This window comes from Durio zibethinus, chromosome 27 (genome assembly GCF_047325235.1).
Source record: "Durio zibethinus cultivar Kanyao isolate XHJ-2024 chromosome 27, ASM4732523v1, whole genome shotgun sequence".
NCBI classification, from domain to species: Eukaryota; Viridiplantae; Streptophyta; class Magnoliopsida; order Malvales; family Malvaceae; genus Durio; species Durio zibethinus.
The window spans coordinates 10,886,600-10,907,002 of NC_143188.1; the positions used below are offsets into that span (position 1 = coordinate 10,886,600).

The following is a 20,403-nucleotide window of genomic DNA, read 5'->3' on the forward strand; positions in this document are numbered from 1 at the left end:
TTATTGCGTGGATCAATTCTTCGTGCCGGCCGCTATAACAATACGCCTTGGAATTTTAGCCCTTCACGTGACTCTGTTTTCACCTACTTTGCAGATTGCAGTGGCAGGTGGTTGTTTCCGGCGTAGGGTTAAAACGCTGTGGTTAGTTCAGACTTCCAGGATCTATTATTTCGTTTCTTTTTCATTTCTAAATTGGTGAATTTAAATTCAAATTTAGTTGCTTCAAGTTTGACTGTGATTTTGATGTATTATTTTCAGATTTTTTGTCGGATTCTTTTCCCGTGGATGGAAATCAGATTTATTTGAAGCTTTTCTCGTTCAGTAACTCAAGGAAGATAATTTGGAGGTATCAGCTATAAATGATAAAAAATTTTCTGTTTGTTATAATATTCTCTAAGCATTTACTTTTATATGTTCTAAATATGTAAATTTGAAATGAAATTATTTAAATAATTGAACTTTATTTAGGGTTTTGCTGAATGATGAACTTTATAAGTTTTGGGAACTCTTGTTTTTCTGGAAATTTTCTGATCTTCTATAGAACTAGAAAACAAAGGTTTTTAAAATTATATACACTATTAAGGTTCAAATTAGTGCTTTAGCGTTTATATGATTGATGGCGGTCTAAAGTAGTAAAGCCAAGATAGAGAAGATGAAACATTTTCTGAAACCAAACAAGCTCTCTAAGGGTAGGTGTAAATTATGTTAGGTTTTGTTTGATACTAGAATTTATGGCTTTATATGCATCTAATTTGTTGGTCTATTATGCAGGCGGGATGGATTTCATACAGGATAGCCCTCTTTCACATGTGGTTTCCTGGTGTAAGAAAGTTGCATGTGTGAAACGCAGGGAAAGGATTTATCCATCACTTATACCGAAGACTGAATATTTGTTTGATCTAAGAGATTCTGTGAAGGAAGAAATGATCAAAGAATTAATGCTTGGGACAACACGAACTAAGGAATGTCGAGAATGGCTGATCAAGGTGAGAGAGTTTGAAATTCGTGCAAACGAATTACTAAAGTTTCATGAGAAGACTTCAGACAATTTGAGGTTTTCCTTGAAACTACCACATGCTGATTTGGTGAATACACTTGATGGAATTACCCATTTGCTGGAGAGTTGTCCATTGGTAGGAGCAACTAAAACAATTAGTTGTTCAATGATTGAGGGCAAGAGCTTTGGACCTGCACCTGCTGAAAGAACTGCAAATGCCTACTTGTGGAGGAAAACTGGAGCTAAAGCTGAGGCATATTTAGAAACCGAAACATGTCATGCCATGGGAAAGGAAGCTGAAAATAGGGAAAAGATACTCCCTGATAAATATGTTGAGAATGAAACCTTAATGGCATCATCATCTATAAAACCTGTAGGAGGTCAGCCATTTGTATCAGTGGAATCTCAGGTGATCAACGAAGCAGAATCAATTACAACAATTGGAACAGTAGTTGACATGCCATCTGCCATAGCTGGTTCTTGTTTGGCTATTGAGAAAGCATCTGCAGAGTCTTTGTTGCCATCAGAGCAGATCGCTTCATCTAGCCTAGACCCCATCACAAAGCATGAGATGGTATCTTCTTCACTAAATGACTACTTAACAGGACATGAATCTGAGATTGAGCTTATTTCTTTTGAAGAAGAAATAAAACCATCTTTGTCACCCAAAATTCTTCGGACCATGCTTGATGAAATTGAAGAAATTCCATCCAGTCATGAAACAGAATCAGAGACTGGTTCACAAGAAGCAAGCCAAATTTCTGAATTAATAGTAAATGTCAAACAATCTGTTGAACCTACTATTGAAGTGGGAGCATCCACCTCTCACCAAAGCAGTATAGCCCCAGTAGAACCAGTTGCAATAACATCTTTAAGAAAAGATGAAATCCCACTTACTGATGAAATGAAGACTAAGGATCCTTGTCAAACAGAAGACAGACAGGGTTTCTATGAAACAGAAGTAGCTGCCAAAACAACTGTTGGGCGCAATGTGTTCAAGATCTTGGAACTTTTGAAGGATGATACAGTCAGAAAAATCGGTGTTTATGGCATTGGAGGGGTTGGCAAGACTACTGTGCTGAAAGCCTTGATCAATTATCCCAAGACAAAAGACATGTTTGATTTGATCATTTGGGTGACTGTATCAAAATATTGGAGTATAAGAAAGATACAAGATGAAGTTTTAAGGCAATTATCCACACAAGATGAAGTTTTAGGGGAATTACAATCACCTCTTTCCAAGAGCGACTCTAAAATTGGAGAAGAATTGTTCCATTATTTGGAAGGCAAGAAGTTTTTGCTTCTTTTGGATGATGTCTGGGAGAGAATGGATTTAGAGGCACTTGGCATACCAGATCCTAGCTTGGGTAATGGTTGTGCAATGATAATGGCAACTAGAAAATTGAAGGTTTGTGATGACATGCATTTGACTAATGTGATTGAAGTGGGAAATGTCTCTAAGGAAGAAGCTTGGGAATTGTTTCGTGAACAAGTAGGTGGCATTGTTGATGCACCAGATATACAGGACTTTGCTCAAGGTATTGTTGAGATGTGTGGAGGTCTGCCTCTGCTGGTTATTGTAACTGGAAGAGCTCTGTCAGGGGAAGAAGATGTCGTTGCATGGGAGCAAGCATTCAGGCAATTTTCAGGCCCTTATAGAGATGTGAGAGATTGTAATGACATAATCCGAATGCTAAAATTCAGTTTTGACCGATTGAAAGTTCATGATTTACAGAGTTGCTTCCTTCATTGTGCTTTATTTTCTGAAGAGCAAGAGGTTAATATTTCTGAATTTGTGAAATATTCTATCCAAGAAGGTTTGATTGAGGGGATTATGGCTGATGCATATAAGAGGGGCCATGCTATAGTCGCTGTTCTTGTACGTGCCTCATTGTTAGAAAGTATTAACGATCATGCCATAAAAATGCATGACATGATGAGAGATTTAGCACTGGCAATCTTGTCACAGGAAGAAGGTAATCAGTTTCTTTTGAGAGCTTACTCAAAACCATTGAACCTAGAAAATCATTCATTGCTTGGACCTCATGAAAGCCCCGAGAGCAATAGATTGTTTTTTCCTGGTGGTCATCAATTCATATTGAGAGCTGGTTCAGGTCTGACCAAGCCACCTTCAGTGGAGGAATGGGAAAAATCTAAGATGATCTTTCTGATGGACAACAAGTTGTCCACTTTGCATGAGAGACCAAGTTGCCCTGAACTCCTGACATTGTTTCTTCAAAGGAATTTCAGGTTGAGAGTGATACCCATGTCCTTTTTTGACTGCATGCCTTGCTTGAAAGTGTTGAATTTATCAAAGACCAGAATAAAATGTTTGCCGAAAACAATTGCTAACCTTATAAGCCTTGAAACTCTCATTCTTTGTCATTGTGAACGCCTAGCTATGCTTCCCTCTGAAATTGGATCCCTCAAACTTCTTCAGATACTTGATCTTAGAGGCACCGAGATCAACACTTTACCTGATGAGATTGGTGAACTAGTCTCTTTGAAATACTTGGATGTATGCTTCTATGGATCTATCAACCGCTGTGAGTACGCTAATTTGCCTCATGGATTGATTTCTAGTGGGATAATATCTAGGCTCCATGCATTGGAATCACTAGGGATTAATGTGTGCCCAGGAGATGAGCGGTGGGACAAGTGTGTCAAATCTATCACTTACGAGGTGAGCAAATTGACAAAGTTAACTTCTCTCTCTTTTTCTTTCCCTGAAGTGGAGCTTCTTGAACTGTTCCTCTTAAGTGTAGCATGGATTGATCAGAGCTTAACTGAGTATAAAATTGTGGTTGGCCATGACATCAAGCGTATTGTGTCACGTGTCCCACATTATGTGGAGCTTGAGTATGGTCTAATGGGCCAATGCTTGAGATTTGTTAATGGTAGGAAGATACCCGATGCAATTGTCAAAGTCCTTGCCCGTTGTTCTGCTTTCTATTTAGATCATCACCTGGACACAAGCAGCATATCAAAATTTGGGATTGGAAACATCAATAAGTTGAAATACTGCATAGTAAGTGAATGTCCTTCAGTTAAAGCTATTGTGGATAATGAGGAATTTGCTGAGGTCGTATTTCCATGCCTGGAGCACTTAAATATCCACTATTTGTGGAATTTGGAATCCATCTGGGTGGGTGTTGTTCCTGAAGGAAGCTTTGCTATGCTACGAACTTTGCATGTGCATGCATGTCCAAAGTTGAAATATGTCTTGAGAAACTCCATGCTTCAATTCATCACAAACTTAGAGGAGTTGATAGTGGATGATTGTGCAGCAATTGAGAAAATTATAGTTGATGATATGACTGTTGAATCGAGTCACATTTCTCACTTCAATTTCAAGACATTAACTCTTCACTACCTTCCTGTGTTAGATAACATTTGGGAAGGTGCCTGGCCCTTGTTTGAGTATATCAATGTATACAATTGCCCTAATATTAAGAAGATCAATTTAGATTCAGAGTTGAAACGCACTCTGAAGGAGATTAAAGGTGAGAAGGATTGGTGGGATGCATTAGAATGGAAGGAACCTGCTCTTCGCATGCATTTTGAAGACCGTTTTACTCCAGTTAGTGAGGATGATCTATAAGAGGAGATGTTATCAATGATGTCTTCTTTATCACTCAAGGCTTTGGAAGTTTGATGATTTAGTGATGCGTAAGAAGCAAGAGCTTTTACTGACAAACTACAAATTGAGGCTGAACAGGTGTTGTCTAATTTTCCTTTGTCTTTTCCTGGATTATGAAGCATGAGCATTGTAATTTGTCATATATCCAATGATTTTTTTTTTTTTTTTAATTTGATTCAAATGTGCTTGTATAGGAGCTGATATCACTTGGCAGTGCATCTAACTGTAGGAGTTGACTGCTCTGAAATTCGTCAACACAGATGAATGCTGCTGTCATCTAACATGTTACTTAGCGCTTGCTTCTCATTTAAATCGTGGTTGGCACAGTGTTTAGCATGCTGTTACTGTCTTTCCCTATGGAATTCACGAATCAAAATTATTGATGGTGCTCCTTTTTTTTGTCACTTAAAGGAGCAAGATTTTGAAATTCTTGCCTGCAAAGAGATTCCAGTGATGAATCAGCTCCTCACACCGGCAGGCAGACAGAAAGGTGAAAATGGCCGTCCATCGACCACTATGGCCAAAAGAAACCGTCAGAACTAGCTCTTTCTGGAACAATCTCCTTAAAACTGAAACTATTATTCTAGGGAAAGAATTGGGCCATGAAATCCTAGAAAAGGACATTTTGTCATAAACATTAGGTGTACTGGAATCCTAGAAAGGATATAGTGTCAGAAACTTGTGTTGAAGCTTGAATCTAGGTTATGAGGACATTGTTATGGAAACTTTCTCAATTTCTATGATTATTTGGTTTTCATGTAGAGTTTGATGTAAATTTAGATGAACCCACCTTAAGGAACATTCTTTTCAAGAACATTTTCACTTCACTTTGGATCACTTGTCGCTACTCATTTCTTGTTCCTTGGCAATTGTTAACATCATTCTCCTTTTCCAAACAAATAGGTGTATGGGAAATTTAGCCAGGAATTTAAACAAATAGATCATTCTCTCATTGATAAACTATCGTTCTTTAAGTTGGCTTCTTTGATATGAACATTTCAAGTGGAATAAATCCAAACCTTTTGACATCTCCACTTCGTCGAAGCTTTTCCTATTTGTGCAACGTCTGGTTGAAATTTGTTGTGGTGTCTACTTTACAATAACATATTCCACTGAATTTTTAAAGACAAGTTACAAAATTAATAGATTTGAAATATTTTTTAAAAAAATTGTGAATATAAAGATTAAATTTAAAATTCATAAAAAATAAAAATATTGTAAAAAAGAAATTAATTGATTTGAAATATCATTTAAAAATGATGATTAAGAATTAAATAAATAAATAAATGATTGATGGACTCCACTCAAGTTTATGCTTAGCTGAAAATAACCCCCCATTGAAGACCCCATTTTTTCGAAACATTATTCTAACACTTTTGGGGAATTAAAAAAAAAAAAAGAATTTATAAAATATTGCATATCTGTACAACATCCATAATATAAATCTTGCTCTGCATGGAGCATGGGAATTTTCATTAGGAGTGTCACGAGCCACTCTCCCATTTTTTAAAAATTTTTTTAAATTTCTTTCAGATTTTTAAAAGTTTTTATAAATATTAGATTTTTTTATCTATTTTTGTTTTTTTATATATTTAATTACTTTTTCTAAAAATAACAAAAAATTAAAAAAATTTTCTAAAAGATTTTATGTTTTTTTTGTGAGATCCACTTATGCCAAACTTTTTTTTTTCCTTTTTCATCATTCTTTTACTATTCTTTTTTCTTTAAAATTAATAAATTTTTATTTAGATTTTATTTTATTTTTTTGTGTTGAACTTAATACTAAGTGTATGCCACATGTTCATTTTTTTTCTTTTTTTTTTTTTTACTTTTCTCATTTTTAATTTTTTATATATGTAATAAATATTTTCCAATTTTTTTTGTGAAATTCTTTTTTCCTTCTTTTATATTTAACTAATTTATTAAAAATTAAAAAATTAATATAATTTTAATGATGCAATTTTTTTGTGCGTGAGATTCACTTATACCAAACTTATTTTTTTGCTATTTTTACCTTTCTTGTCTTTTTATTGTACAAAATTTAATATTTTTTATAAATTTTTTTGTGAGACCAATTAGATATCAAAAGTACGTCACCTATTTTTTTTATTTTTTTTATTTATATTTTTAATAAATATTTTATAATTTTTAATTTTTTTGTGCAATCCATTTGACATCAAAGATATTTGACGTGGCCATTTGAATCCTTGTTTTCATTTTTTAAATATTTTTATGTACTTTTTTTATTTTTTATATTTAATAAATATTTTAAAAAAATTTTCATGTCGGTCCATCCTATATATTAATTTTGTTAATTTTGACTCTCCAAAGGATCTTTCACGTGGTAACCCCTTTGTCCTCCTTTTTTTTTTTTTTTTTTCCTTTTTACTTTTAATTTTTTTTCCTTTACATAACTAATAGTTTGTCTTATTTTAAAAAAATTCTTGTGAATCTATTTGATATTATTGATTAAAATTTTTTAATTTATTTTTTAATTAAATAATTTTAAAAGAAAAAATATATCAATAAAAGGTGTCAAGTATCTAGATTTTTTTTTCAAAAATTTATACATTAAATTTAGTAAAAAATGAGATCAATGGAAGTGTCTGTATAGTATCTTATTTTTTTTTTATTTTACTTTTCTTTTTTTTGCCATTCCTTTAGTTTTTTTTTATTTTTTTAAAAATTAAATAACTTTTGTATAAAAAAGTCAATAGAAATAAAAATAACAAAATAATTAATTTTTAATGGGTTTCAACTCGCGTTGATCCGATAGATCTTTTTCTAAATTGAGATTTGGTCAAGGTCGATGAGATTTTTTTTTTTTTTTGATGAAAATTATGGTTGAGTTGAAGGTAAATTTAGAATGTTTTACTTTGGGATACATATAAACATATATATATATATATATTATTATTATTATTATTCAATCATTTTTGCATTAATATTTATTTATTATATTAATAAATTTATCTATCCATACTATTATTTTTGCTCTTGTTGACCTTTAGTTAACCATTATTTAAGGTATCTACATGTCACTTTATGGTTAATGTGTCACTTTATGATTTTTTTTTTATCTTTTTGAATTTTTAATTAAATAAATTTTGTGAAAAAATATTAATAAAAGTGTACATGTGACACCTCAATTTAGTTTTTTTCTTATTATTTTATTTTATTTTTATTTTTATTTAGATAAATTTTGTGAAAAAAAAGCTAATGAAGGTGTTCACCTAACACATCAATTTAATTTTTTCATTCATTCTTTTTTTAAGCTAAATTTTATAACAAAAGAAATTGGTTGATAAGGATGTAAAACAATTTGAATTCAAAGAGTTTTGATCAATCTTGATTCGATAGGGAATCAACTTTTTTAAATTAAGTTTTTAAAAGACAAATGGAGTAGATCGATGATGAATTAATAGTATTTTGTATTGACCCACTTTGGATAATATAAAAGTATATATTTTATTGTTTATGTAATTGCATATATATTTATAATATTAATTAAGTTATTATTTGATATTTTAATTTAAGATATTAATTTAATAAATATATTATATTTATATATAATTAAGATGTAATTTATATTAAAAAATAATTTTTTATAAACATTATCCATACAATAAAAAATTATAGAATGAAGTGTACACATGACATCCTCATCCATACATTAAAAATTCTAAAATTTTGAGCAATGGAATGTACACTTGGCACCTCGTTAAGTATCCTTTTGTTTTATTTTCCCTTTTTTTTAAAACATTTTTGATAATTTTAGTTAAATATTTTTTGTGAACGAAGAATGAAGTATTCATCTGGCCCTAGTTATATATATATATATATATATATATATATATATATATATATTGTCTTTTCACTTTTTACTTTCTCTTTTTTATTTTTATTTTTCTTTTATTTTTTACTTTTTTGTTATTTATTTTTTTAATTAGATGAATTTTGTTAGAAAATAATATAAATAGAAATGTCCACGTAGCACTCCCATTTATTTATTTTTCTTCTTTCATATATTTTTGTTTTATTTTTTTGTTTTTTCGTATGATAAATTTTATTTCAAAATGAACCATTCGAGAGGGATAATAAAATAATTAGTATTTAATAAATTTCGATTCCTCTCGATTCAATATGAGTATTTTTTAAATCAAAATTGAGTTAGGACAAGTTAGATTTTATTAGAAAAATAGGATTGAGTTGAAATTGGGTTTAAGGTACTTTATCTTGAACCATTTCAAAGTATATATATAAAGTATATCTTATTATTTATTTATATATATCTGTATTATATTAATAAAATTATTATTTGATACTTTAATAAAGTTATTATTTGATACACCTCAATCTCTTTTTTTTTCCTCTTTTTATGTTTTTTTTCTTTTTTTCTTCTCTCTATATTTAGCAAATAATATTTTTTACATTCAAAGTGAGACTCATTTGATATTATTGATTAAATTTTTTGTTTGTTTTTGTTTTTTTAACCATTAGATAGTTTTGTAAAAGTGCAAGCCAAATAAAATGTTCACGTAACACTTAGATTTTGATTTTTTTAAAAAAATTTGTTTCAAATTAGAAAATTTTTTGATTAAATAAATTTTAAAACAAAATAAGCCAATTAATAAAGATAAAAAAAAAATTAGTATTTGATAACTTTTGATCAGTTCTAATTAGATATAAGTGTTTTTATTAAAATTAGTATTAGATCAAGTTGCATCAATTTTTTTTTAAAGCGAAATAGTGTTGGGTCAGAAGTGAATTTAGAATGCCTTGTGTTAGGCCTTACTGTGTGGTATATTTAAAAGTATATATTTTAGTATTTGTTAAATTTTATATTTTTATATATGTATTAGTATATTTAAAAGTATATATTTTAGCATTTGTTGAATTTTATATTTTTATATATGTATTATATTAATAAAGTTATTATTGAATATGTTAATTTAAAAAATTAATATTGTAAATTCAATTGAAATTTTTACGTGGCATCGTAATGATCTTTTTTTTTTTGTTTTTTCAATTTTTTATTAATAAAGTTGTTATTTATACCTTAATTTAAAATATTAACATTTAAAGTTTAATTAGAATGTCCAAGTGATATCCCGATAAGCTCCATTTTTTAATTATTTTTTAATTAAATTATTTTTATGAAAAAAATAGAAAGCCAATGGAAGTGCTCATGTGGCACTCCCATTTGGCCTTTTTTTTTTTTTTCCTCTTTTACCTTTTTTAATATTTTTTAATTAGATAAATTTTATAACAAATGTGTAGATTGATAAAAATAGTAAAATAATCTATATTTGACAAGTTTTGATTCACTTTGATTAGATAGGAGTCAATTTTTTTTTTTTAAATCAAGATTGAGATGGGACAAGTAATTTTTTTTTTTAAAGAAATGAAATTGGGTCTAAAACTAAGAGTGCTTTACCTCAACGTATTTTGAGATATATATATATATATATATAAATATATATTTTATTATTAATTTAATATTATATTTTATATATAGATTAATAAAGATTATGTAATATCTTAATTTTTAAAATTAATATTGTAAGTTCAATGAAAATATTCACGTGCCAACAACTATGTGATCTATTGATAGAGTACTAGACTTTTAATTCAAATGATAAGGGTTTAAATCCTTGCAACCTCAAGTGATTTCCTTTTCTTTTTTTTCCTTTTCAATTTTTTGATTTTTATTTTTTTAATTAAATAGTTTTTTTGTTTGTTTTTTCGTTTTTCACTTTTTTCGATTTTTTGGATTTTCAACTATGACTAATTTCTTGCTATCTAAATAGGGGTCAAAACTACTTGAAAATAGGCAAGGTGCACCTTGAATTGAAATCCACAAATTATTGTCAAAGAGATTTTTCTAGATTGGTAGATATAAATGAGGGAGTTCCCCTTTCTTATTGATATATTCCTTCTCTTTTGATTTATCAAAACAGATGAAGCGATCTATCAATCAATTTGAAAATAGCACGTTCGTATAGCTTTTTGTTCTTTTTTGCCATGCCAACATAACCGCTATAATAATAAACAATTTTATTTTTGTTTTTCCATTTTTTTTTCTTTTCATATTTTTAAAATTTTTTGAATTAAATAAATTTTGTGAAGAAATGAGGTTGTTGAAAGTGCCCACATGTCACTTTCATTTGGTTTTTTAAAATTTTTGTCTTTTTTAGTTTTTAATTAAATAAATTTTATAATAAATTAAAAAAATGACTAATAAGATGATAAAATAAAAAATTTAATTCATGGCATCGCATGGGTAATCAATCTAATAGTAATTAATTTACCACTAAAAGGATTCTTTCCTAAGGTTAATGATCTTCTATCTTGGTTTATCCTTATGTGTTGGATGGCCTGTCCACAAACTTTCTCATCTTTATTTCTTCTTATTGATGATGAAACATTAATATTTAATGAAAAAGCAAAGACCAAACTTTTGATGATTGCCCATTTCCTTGAATTTTTTTTTTTGGGGGGGTAAATGACAATTTTATTTATTCAGAAAGAAAACCCTACTACCAATAAGTTAAAAAGACTTTCATCAATTATAGCTATGCGATATGTACAAGTAAAAAATTATAAATATTTTAATTTTGACGTATACTTTTATTCACAGTATTATCCACTTAGAATCAAATTATACAATGGAAAACAGATAATCTTTTGAATATAATTAAATATGTCTTTAATAGTTTGTCTCAAATACCTATATTCTTTGATGTTACGTTGCATCTATATAAAATAAATGTGAGCACTCCATTTCCTTGATTTTTTTTTTCTTTTTAAGTGAAGTAGGGGAAAGAAGACCACTAATTTGCAAGTTTCTGACCATTATTTTGGCAGCAGACAGACAGAGACAACCCCAACAAATTATGATTGACATTGTGAGCATTGTATCTTCATAAATGGATTTATATTCCTAAATTCCTACAATGGGGAAAGACAGAAGAATAGTTGTAGGGAGAAAATCAACGAATTTGGCTGTCATTTCTATAATCAGATTAAACCACACAATTCTATTGTTGCCTGTACGACTGACATTAATTAATAACTTTGAAAGCATGAATGCCAACCAAGAATGTTGATGGATCCTAGACTAACAGTAATAACAGAATTTATTATTGTAATTAAATGTGGGATCTGGCAAGAAACGACATGCTTTGCTGATGTCTGATGGTATATGTTTCCATCAATGGGAACTTCATTAGGATGGGCTCCCAAAGCAGGAAGATCAGCTCCCTGCGGTCTCGCATAACATCAAATTTAGGAGTAAATTGGTGAACGTAAAGCAATGATGATGGCCAATACCCTACGTTGGGGATTACATGGCAGCAATTCAGTATTTGGCTGTGTTGACAGTCATATAATCACCCGACAAGAGTCACATGCTACGCGAATTCACGTGTGCATGTGTATGAATGCTTGCTGTTTCCAAATGATGAATCTAATCTGGCACCTGCTCTTTTGATCCATTGACAAGCAGCATCCTATGCCAGTCTTATTCATTAAATAGTTGACGCATTGTTCTCTATCTATTTTCCTATACCACTTGCATAAAATATTGCAGAACCACCCCAAACAATGAATGGCATTAGACTTCTAGTTAATTGTTATTTAAGCAACTCTTTTATTTATTTTTACCTTCACATTTATTTCTAACACTAGGAAATAAATCCATACTGGACATTCAACATGAAAAGAGGAGATTTCGTCAAAACCACATGGCTGGCAAAACATGAATTGGGGGAAGACCCACCTTTAAAAATGATCATTTTCGTGAATGTGATGGAAAAATCCATTTTAATATCGCCTCCAAATATCTGCAACTAACAAAGGCAAAAGGCCTCCCAACATGTCCAAATCATTCTCATTTCAACATCGGTCCGAATGCTTGTAAGAAAATGCAAAAATGCTTTAAAATATTTTGATACCATTCGAACTGACTATTCAGTTAAAATTAATCTCACATTCGTAAACATGTATACTACCAATATTTGCCCCAACATAGAGGGTTGAATGACAACTGTAAAACTCTCTTTTGACAAAATCAATTGATACAAAAAACTTTGACATCTCTCACTGCAGGGATTACCGTAAACATAGTAGATCAAAGCACAAGTGTCATATTTCAGCAGGTTTAACTCCCTAAGTTGCTGGAGCTGCTAAAACCATCAAATCACATCAAGTGTTACGCCACAAATTAAATGTATGATAATTGAAAATTAATCAGACAAATCCAACATGATTACAAGTCAAGAACTGAACAAAATAAAAGCAGTTTTGTAGATATTGCATGTGCATTACTTGTAGAATGTTATATGCTGTTTTTCAAGCTAAACATGAAATTGAAATTGAATTAATTACCTTTAGCAGATGGTTCATCCTGAGGTTTCATGGCTGGGAAGAGAAGAACCTCCTGTTCGAATAGGATGCAAGAGATTTTGAGTGACCAATAAAAAGTCAACTACGGAATCTCATACAGCATTTTCCCAAAAAAAAAAAAAAACTCATGGAGTAGGCATGAGTGACTGGTTACACAAACACAGACAAAGATAAGAGAGAGAGAGAGAGAGAGAGAGAGAGAGAGAGAGAGAGAGAGAAATAGGGAACCTTGATATTCTGTGAATCTGTTAATAACATAGCTAGCCGATCAATACCCATTCCCCAACCACCAGTTGGTGGCAATCCATACTCGAGTGCAGTACAGAATGTTTCATCCAAAGCCATTGCTTCATCATCACCTGATTGCCGGTCCTGATATTCCAACACAATCTCTAAGAGAAAAAGTCCCTATATAATCTAATTAATGTTGACACTACTGAAAAACAATTATAACAGTGTTTGATACCTTCAGTTGTTCGGCAAAACGTTCACGTTGTACAACTGGATCATTCAACTCAGTGTATGCATTGCAAAGCTGAGTATTTAGAAAGTAACAAAATGCGTAAGCCTAAGTAAATAAGAGAGAAGGAAAACAAACGTGCTGATGTTGAATAAACCTACTTCATGTTTGTTGATGAACAGTTCAAAACGTTCAGTCAGCCCCGGTTTTGACCTATGCCACTTTGCCAAAGGACTCATTATTTCAGGATGGTTGATAATGAAAGTAGGATTCACACACGTCTCTTCCAGAAAATGCCCCACAAGCTGCAATCAAAGAAAATAAAAATGAAGAAAACTTTTATTAGAAACATGCATAGGCCCCCGTGTCACCATGTTCTGATGGTTCACAAACCCAATCAAAATATCCAAATATCACCATGCAGTCCCACAAAAAGTGCATAAACGCAAAGAAGCTAAAACCTGGTTCACAAGAATCAAATTAGACATAAATACAATCTCAATGTGAACAAATGAAGGGGAAGGGAACTGAGATTCTCATTAAGTAATTAATCAGGTATAAGGCGGGGAAACCACTGTAGGTTCTGGTTGCCTAAGCAGCAGACAGCCACATGTCCAATAAGGCAACATAAACACTCATGGAGTTAAAGTTACAATTCTTACTGTTCTATGTATTGCCATGGTATGACTCAGCCAGCAATATAATACAGAAGTCCAACCAATGATTAAATAGAGACCAGAAAATATCACATCAAAAGAAACTTCCCTTTGATCCTTTAAGTCAAGACAGTTTCTGTTCTCTTGCATTTACCTTTCATTTCAATTTAACGGAAAAAAAAAACCAGTTGACAGATTAGGGACCATCCTGCTCAGTAAGCTAGCAAAAGATTAGCAATCGGACCCTGGAACTATCTCAAAGATGGACATTAGATGGTGTGTACCCTCCAGATTGCATAAAGCTTATTAGTTATTACTAAATGAAAAGCCTATGGAGTACCTTGATTCACATAACAAATATTCAAAGAGAAAGAGGAAAGAGGCAAGATGGAAGACATACTTTATCCAACAAACGTGCTGTTGTTTGAGGAGGAGGGCATTTGATCTCAAACTTTGCACATGCATCCACCAAATACTTGTTAGCTTCATTGCTGGAAAAGTCCTTGGGTATGTTGAGGTTAGCCATCTTCTCTAACTCCTCTACCATGTCAATCCTCCTGTAAAAATAGTGATAAAGCAAAAGTCACTTCCAAGGCTGTTTTTAAGTTTTGTTCACATCACCAGTAAAGGCAATCAATGAACCTGAAAGGCGGAGTGAAATCAATCTCAATTGGGTCATTATCAAGGCCATTTGCGTGATACTTAATTTTATAGCTGCCTGTAAGTTCCTTAACCATCCCTGTTGCAGATTAATGAAGTCAGAAAAATCCAACAAATTTGGAAATGATAAAATGAGACGAAAACAACAAGCAGAAAGGTATCTTCAAATGTCAAGCCATTTTTGTTACTTACCACTCAACATTTTTTCAGTGAGCTCCATCAAGTCATTATAGTCTGCAAAAGCCATATAGAACTCACAGGTAGTAAATTCAGGATTGTGAGTCAAATCAATACCCTCATTTCTAAATTGTTTTCCAATTTCATAAACACGATCCAGCCCACCAACTACCAGCTCCTTCAGATATAACTCAGGTGCAATACGCATGTAGAGCTTCATGTTTAATTCATTGTGATAGGTTACAAATGGACGGGCAGCTGCACCTCCAGCAATCATGTTCATCATGGGAGTTTCAACCTGATGATGAAATTTTGACATTAATGAAAGTGCCATTAAAGAAGAAATAAAGAAATAACTGATAGTTGATATACTGGACGGATGACTAACCTCCAAGAAATCAAGATTGTCGAGAAAGCTCCTTACATAAGAAATGATCTTAGATCTTGTCTTGAATATTTGACGAACCTCCAGATTTAACATCAAATCAAGATAGCGTTGGCGATATCGAGTTTCCTATCATGGAAAATAAACATGCATTAGCTGGCATCTTAAGTGACGGATGCCAAAATCTGCTAAGGCTCTGACATAGTTGACGGGCAGGAAACCGTTAGAATTTCAGCATATCCAGTAAAGTTTGTATAATTAAATATGAAATAGTACCTGATCCTTCAAAATATATGTTTCAGGATTCCTGGTACTTCCTGGGACCCATATGTCAGTTTTCTGAGAATAAATGAGAAAATATCGTTATCATCAAAAGATCATAACAAAAATCAGACAGTCACACCATGCACTTGTTTACCTTGACACTGGCATCAGGACCTGCTTTTTGCCTCGGCATCATATGGAGACAATGGGATAAAACCATGAATGATTTTGGAAAGATGCTTAACTCCCCTCTCTTAGTTTTGCCTAAATGAAGCAAAGTAACAAAATTCGAAAAGTGAAAAACAGAGTTACCAGGAGAAGAAGGCTTGTCGATAACTGTTCATTTTAACCCCTCCCCTCTCCCCCCCCCCCCCCCACAAAAAAAAAAAAAAAAAGAAAAGAAAAAGAAGGATTGTTAATAGAGGTAGGAGGAAACTCCACACCATCTTTAATAAAAAGCTCGAGATATGTTAACTAAGAAAGGTCACTATAAAAAAATTTAAACATGGAGACATCTTAAGAACTTATCAACCAAAAAGAAAGACGACTACAAGCATACAAAGAAGTGCTATAATATCATGAAGGCCAATTACAAGTCATATTTTACTATCAATTTAATAGAAATGTACTCTCTGCCTCCCATGCCACACACCTTTAAGTTAAATCTTTTAATATATATTTGAAAGCCTTTTATTTAAAGTTTTTACTAATTATTTTTGAAAGTTTAATAAATAATATACCTATATGATCCATACTGCCAGCATTATGTAGTAGGAAAACACCTAGTTTCTTGTTGTAATCAAATATAAATTTTAATAAAAAGACCAAGGAAAGAAAGGAGTTTGATGAGAAAAGAAAAAACAAGACCAACATTTGGGAACAACGGAATAATTTATAATTTCCCCAACCTGGAAACCCAGTGACACCAACTATATCACCACGCTTCACACTGGAATGCAATTTTGCGAATTCGGCTTCATCCAAGCCTGACTTGCTGCAGTAACAGAAGAAAAAACATAAAGAGAGGTATGAGGATGGAGTTGGCTGGTAAGAAAGGAAACAGGACAAGAGACAGAAAGGCTCATAACCAATGACTAACCTCAACTGGAATAATTTCACAGAAGCCAAGGTAATGCCTCCAAAACATTTAACTTGTATTTATTTAAAATAATGACATTCAATTAATCTATTCCTATACATACAGATTTGTAGCAGATTACAATATATCTGAATGCTTAGAAATAAGATAGATACATGAATTATGGATACAGGAGATTATATTGGGCATATAGGAGAGCAAATAAAACATCGTATCATAATGAAATTCCAACCACGCTCCTACGATTGGCAAGAGAGCTAGCGAAATATCAACTATAGCATTTTCAGTGGTTAATACAAGCTTGCTTTAGTGTCAGCAAGAAAGCCTTTGAAATATTAGCCATAGCCTTTTTGGAGATAAACATGCAAGCTTTTTTAATTGTTCCATGAATACAAATGAGAAGGTCAAAACCAAAATAGAACCATAAAGCAGTGTAAATATTCATCACACATGTAGATGGCAAAATAGATTGCAAACCAACTACAATCCAGTATTTTTCTTCTAAAATGCCCTTCACTTGAGGAGGAATCATGTATCATAATAAGATTCAAAAACAGAAAATATACTGTAATAAAATACATATTCACCATATGCTCAGTAATTTAGCTGGATGATGCACCTAAAAATGCAGCTTTTTTGTTGCAATGAGTGTAAAATGCAGAGAAAATCTAACATCAAGGATAAAGCAAATTGTTTTTACCTCGAATTTCCCACAAACTTCCCAATACAAGAGGAAATTTGGAGAAAAAGAAATAAGATCATATAAGTCCTACAATAAAAATGGTTGTATACCTCGCATCAGCCATAACTTGGACTTTGGCACCATCACCATGCAAGTCATAAAAGAACAGCTTTGAACTGGATGCTCTTTTGCTCATAATTCTCCCTATCATAAAAGAAACATGATTCATTTCAAAAATAAAATAAATGAAAAGCAACCATGATGCATTGGATAATATACAATGGGAGTAGGAGTGCTTGATTTAAATACCAGCCAAAGATTCTGTAACATCCTCAATATGCTCCCCATTGCCTAAGCTTCCATATTTATCTATATATTCAATGATAGACATAGATGCGAAGAACTTATGAGGATATGGATTTTTCCCCTCTGCCTTCTGGCTTGCAAGAAATTTCAACCTATTTTCATGGAATTGCTGCCAAGAAAAGGGTTAAATTTTAACAGTATGTCCAATAAATTAATTGGAATCTTAATGAATTTTGAAATGTGCAAAGCATGACTATAGCAATCAGTAAAATATACCGTGGGATCCATATCTTCATCATCAGTTCCTGCAGGTTTTTGACTTTGTGAGCTTGCCTTGGCTGCAGCCTGAAGAAAAATATTATTTAATTAGCAAAGAGATCCTAATGAAATAGTAAGATTTCAACAATGATAAATAACATGAAGAGGAAGAAGATAACCTTGGTCATCCTTTTCCAGTATTTAAAATTAATTAAAAGCTATCCACGGAAGCCTACTATTATTATACATTCATCTGCAGCTATTGATTATTATGATCAGTACAACCATAGATGTTTGTCTTTGTGTCTAAAACTCCGCATTGAATGCATTAATATATCAGTATATATATATATATATATCTAGAACTCTGAATTGACTACATTTAACCTCCTTTTACCACCAAAACAGAAAAGAAAACAGCCAGAGTTCGTCTTTTCTACAAATCTTGCAAGCAAATGATATATATATTTGTCACAAGACATTTCCTTTAAGAACCTAACTACAATCTTCCATTTCGAATATAATAAATCTCACTCGCGTCTCTAGCTATCCTTGCATTCTGTTTGATATGCAATCAAGTACCTGTTTGGCCGCTTTTTCCTCCTCCTTACGGCGACGCTCCTCTTCCTTCTGCTTATTTTTAAGTTCCTTCTTACGAGCACTGCCAACACAATTTATACAAATAAGAAAATGAGACTGATAATCAAAATATCCGGTTGCTTATCTTTCGATTTCCTGCTAATTTTCTCAGGAATCAAACAAGTGAGTAGCGAAAGCTAAAAGGAAGGAGACATACTTTTTGCTCTGAGTTTCACCGGTAGCTGCGGAATCCATTGATAAATCGCAAACTGCCTTCACCGTTTCTTCGACGGACCTTTCCATTTGAGAGAGTGAGACAAAGAAGAGTTACGCGAGGAAGAAAGAGCTAGGGTTTTAAAACAAACAAAAACCCAAAGCTACGCATTTTTTGGGCGGTTACTGGGTAATTCTTTGGTTACCGCACCGGTAAATCATATAACGGAAAATAACTTTTTTTTCTTTTTTACCTCAAAAAACCCTTCTTTTTTGAAGTAAAATTTGAATTATTATTATTATTATTTTTTTTTTTTCTAAGATTCGGGCGGTCGACAAGTCTAACACTTTATTGAATCCAGTATCACGGAAAAATATGATTCGCACTTGAATTTTTATTGGATTTTGTTTTTAAAATTGCAATTGTCGTGTTGACTTGAACTTTAATTTGGTCAATGACTATTGAACATCAATAGCATTTTTTTTTTTACATTTTTTTTATTTTATGACAAATTTTAGAGAAGTAAAAAATACTAACAAGTAGCTAACAAAATTAATAAACAAAAAAAAATCTAAAAATGAATTTATATTTGGTATAGCATATACATTTTATATATTGTTAATACATCATATGTTATTATTTCATTAATTCATAAATTTAAGAGAATTAAAAAATTTTAAAAATAAATATTAAAAATTAAAATTTTTAAACAAAAGTAATTATCATTTCTTATCTTTCAAGCAGTCTTAATTTTTAAATTTACAAATTAATAAAGTGGTAACAATGCATTTATAATATATAAGATTCATATAATAACAATGTATCAAATATAAATTTTATATATATAGAAAGATGGATGAGAAGAAACAAATAGAAAAAGAAATTTAAAAAAAATTAAAAAATAAAAATATTAAAAGGATAAAGGAAATATTGTTTGTTTATTTTTTAATATGCTACAAAGTCTATATTCCTTTTTATTAGAAAATATTGACACTTTTATAAATTCCCAATGTACCTTTAAATTTTTTTACCTTTATATTTAAAAAAGATAAATAATTAATTTTAAAGTCGTTACTTGTCATTATAAATAACTCCATCACTTTTATTTTAGTAATAATATTTATTAAGTCAATACAATATATTTTTTTTCTCTTGTGATACAAAATTTAACACAAAAAGTATTAAAACATATAACTAAAATAATTTGTCAAAATAGCTCAATTTATTGTGACAATTTTTTTTGACTTTAAAAAAAATAAAAATAGTGATGGAAAAAAATCACAATAACATAATTGTATTGTGATGATAATAACGACTCTAAGGGTTGCAATAATTACAAAACTATCATTACTTGTGTTATTTTTATTAGTGACAAATTTTTTGTCACCAATGTTCCTTGAATAGAATTATATCACAAATATTAAAATTATTTTTTACAATAATTATTGTCACAAATAAATTAATTCTTGTCACAATAAATTTTGTCAATTATATAAAAAAAAATATCATTGGTGACAATAAAAAATAAATTGTTACAAAAAATTACACTTGTAATTACAAAATAATAATCACTAAAAAATTATTTCAAAATATAATATGATTATAGTGACAGAAAAAGTG

General features: G+C 31.0%; 2 protein-coding genes across 4 annotated transcripts; one reads left to right on the forward strand and one right to left on the reverse strand.

Annotated features, from left to right (window-relative positions):
* Window positions 1-65: 65 nt before the first annotated feature.
* LOC111279291 (disease resistance protein RPS2-like) lies at window positions 66-5,398 on the forward strand. 2 transcript variants are annotated; one of them, XR_016334508.1, is made up of 4 exons: window positions 66-141; window positions 259-346; window positions 772-4,715; window positions 4,832-5,398. XR_016334508.1 is itself a non-coding variant. In XM_089756032.1 (3 exons), the coding sequence occupies exon 3, from the start codon at window positions 777-779 to the stop codon at window positions 4,596-4,598; it is 3,822 nt and encodes a 1,273-aa protein (XP_089612158.1). In that variant the 5' UTR covers window positions 66-141; window positions 259-346; window positions 772-776; the 3' UTR covers window positions 4,599-5,398. The 2 variants fall into 2 exon arrangements, 1 of the variants encoding a protein (XP_089612158.1); XM_089756032.1 differs by having other exon boundaries at window positions 772-5,398.
* Window positions 5,399-12,552: 7,154 nt separating this feature from the next.
* LOC111279599 (lysine--tRNA ligase, cytoplasmic-like) lies at window positions 12,553-18,898 on the reverse strand. 2 transcript variants are annotated; one of them, XM_022866559.2, is made up of 17 exons: window positions 18,787-18,898; window positions 18,573-18,651; window positions 18,009-18,077; window positions 17,736-17,901; window positions 17,537-17,630; window positions 16,554-16,639; window positions 15,800-15,909; window positions 15,658-15,720; window positions 15,385-15,510; window positions 15,012-15,294; window positions 14,802-14,898; window positions 14,560-14,716; window positions 13,665-13,808; window positions 13,510-13,578; window positions 13,272-13,415; window positions 13,026-13,077; window positions 12,553-12,820 (listed from the first exon to the last, which is right to left on the reverse strand). In XM_022866559.2, exons 1-17 carry the CDS (start codon window positions 18,870-18,872, stop codon window positions 12,807-12,809), a joined length of 1,839 nt encoding a protein of 612 aa, XP_022722294.2. In that variant the 5' UTR covers window positions 18,873-18,898; the 3' UTR covers window positions 12,553-12,806. The 2 variants fall into 2 exon arrangements, with proteins under 2 accessions (XP_022722294.2, XP_022722293.2); XM_022866558.2 differs by having other exon boundaries at window positions 12,553-12,823.
* Window positions 18,899-20,403: the final 1,505 nt, after the last annotated feature.

Coding starts and splice junctions, on each gene's coding strand:
- LOC111279291 (XM_089756032.1), top strand. CDS start 777: ATGGATTTCATACAGGATAGCCCTCTTTCACATGTGGTTTCCTGGTGT.
- LOC111279599 (XM_022866558.2), bottom strand. CDS start 18,872: ATGGAAAGGTCCGTCGAAGAAACGGTGAAGGCAGTTTGCGATTTATCA. Junction 17,631..17,735: donor TGTTACAGAATCTTTGGCTG/GTATTTAAATCA, acceptor CTTTTATGATAG/GGAGAATTATGAGCAAAAGA. Junction 13,809..14,559: donor CAGCACGTTTGTTGGATAAA/GTATGTCTTCCA, acceptor CTTTGATTGCAG/CTTGTGGGGCATTTTCTGGA.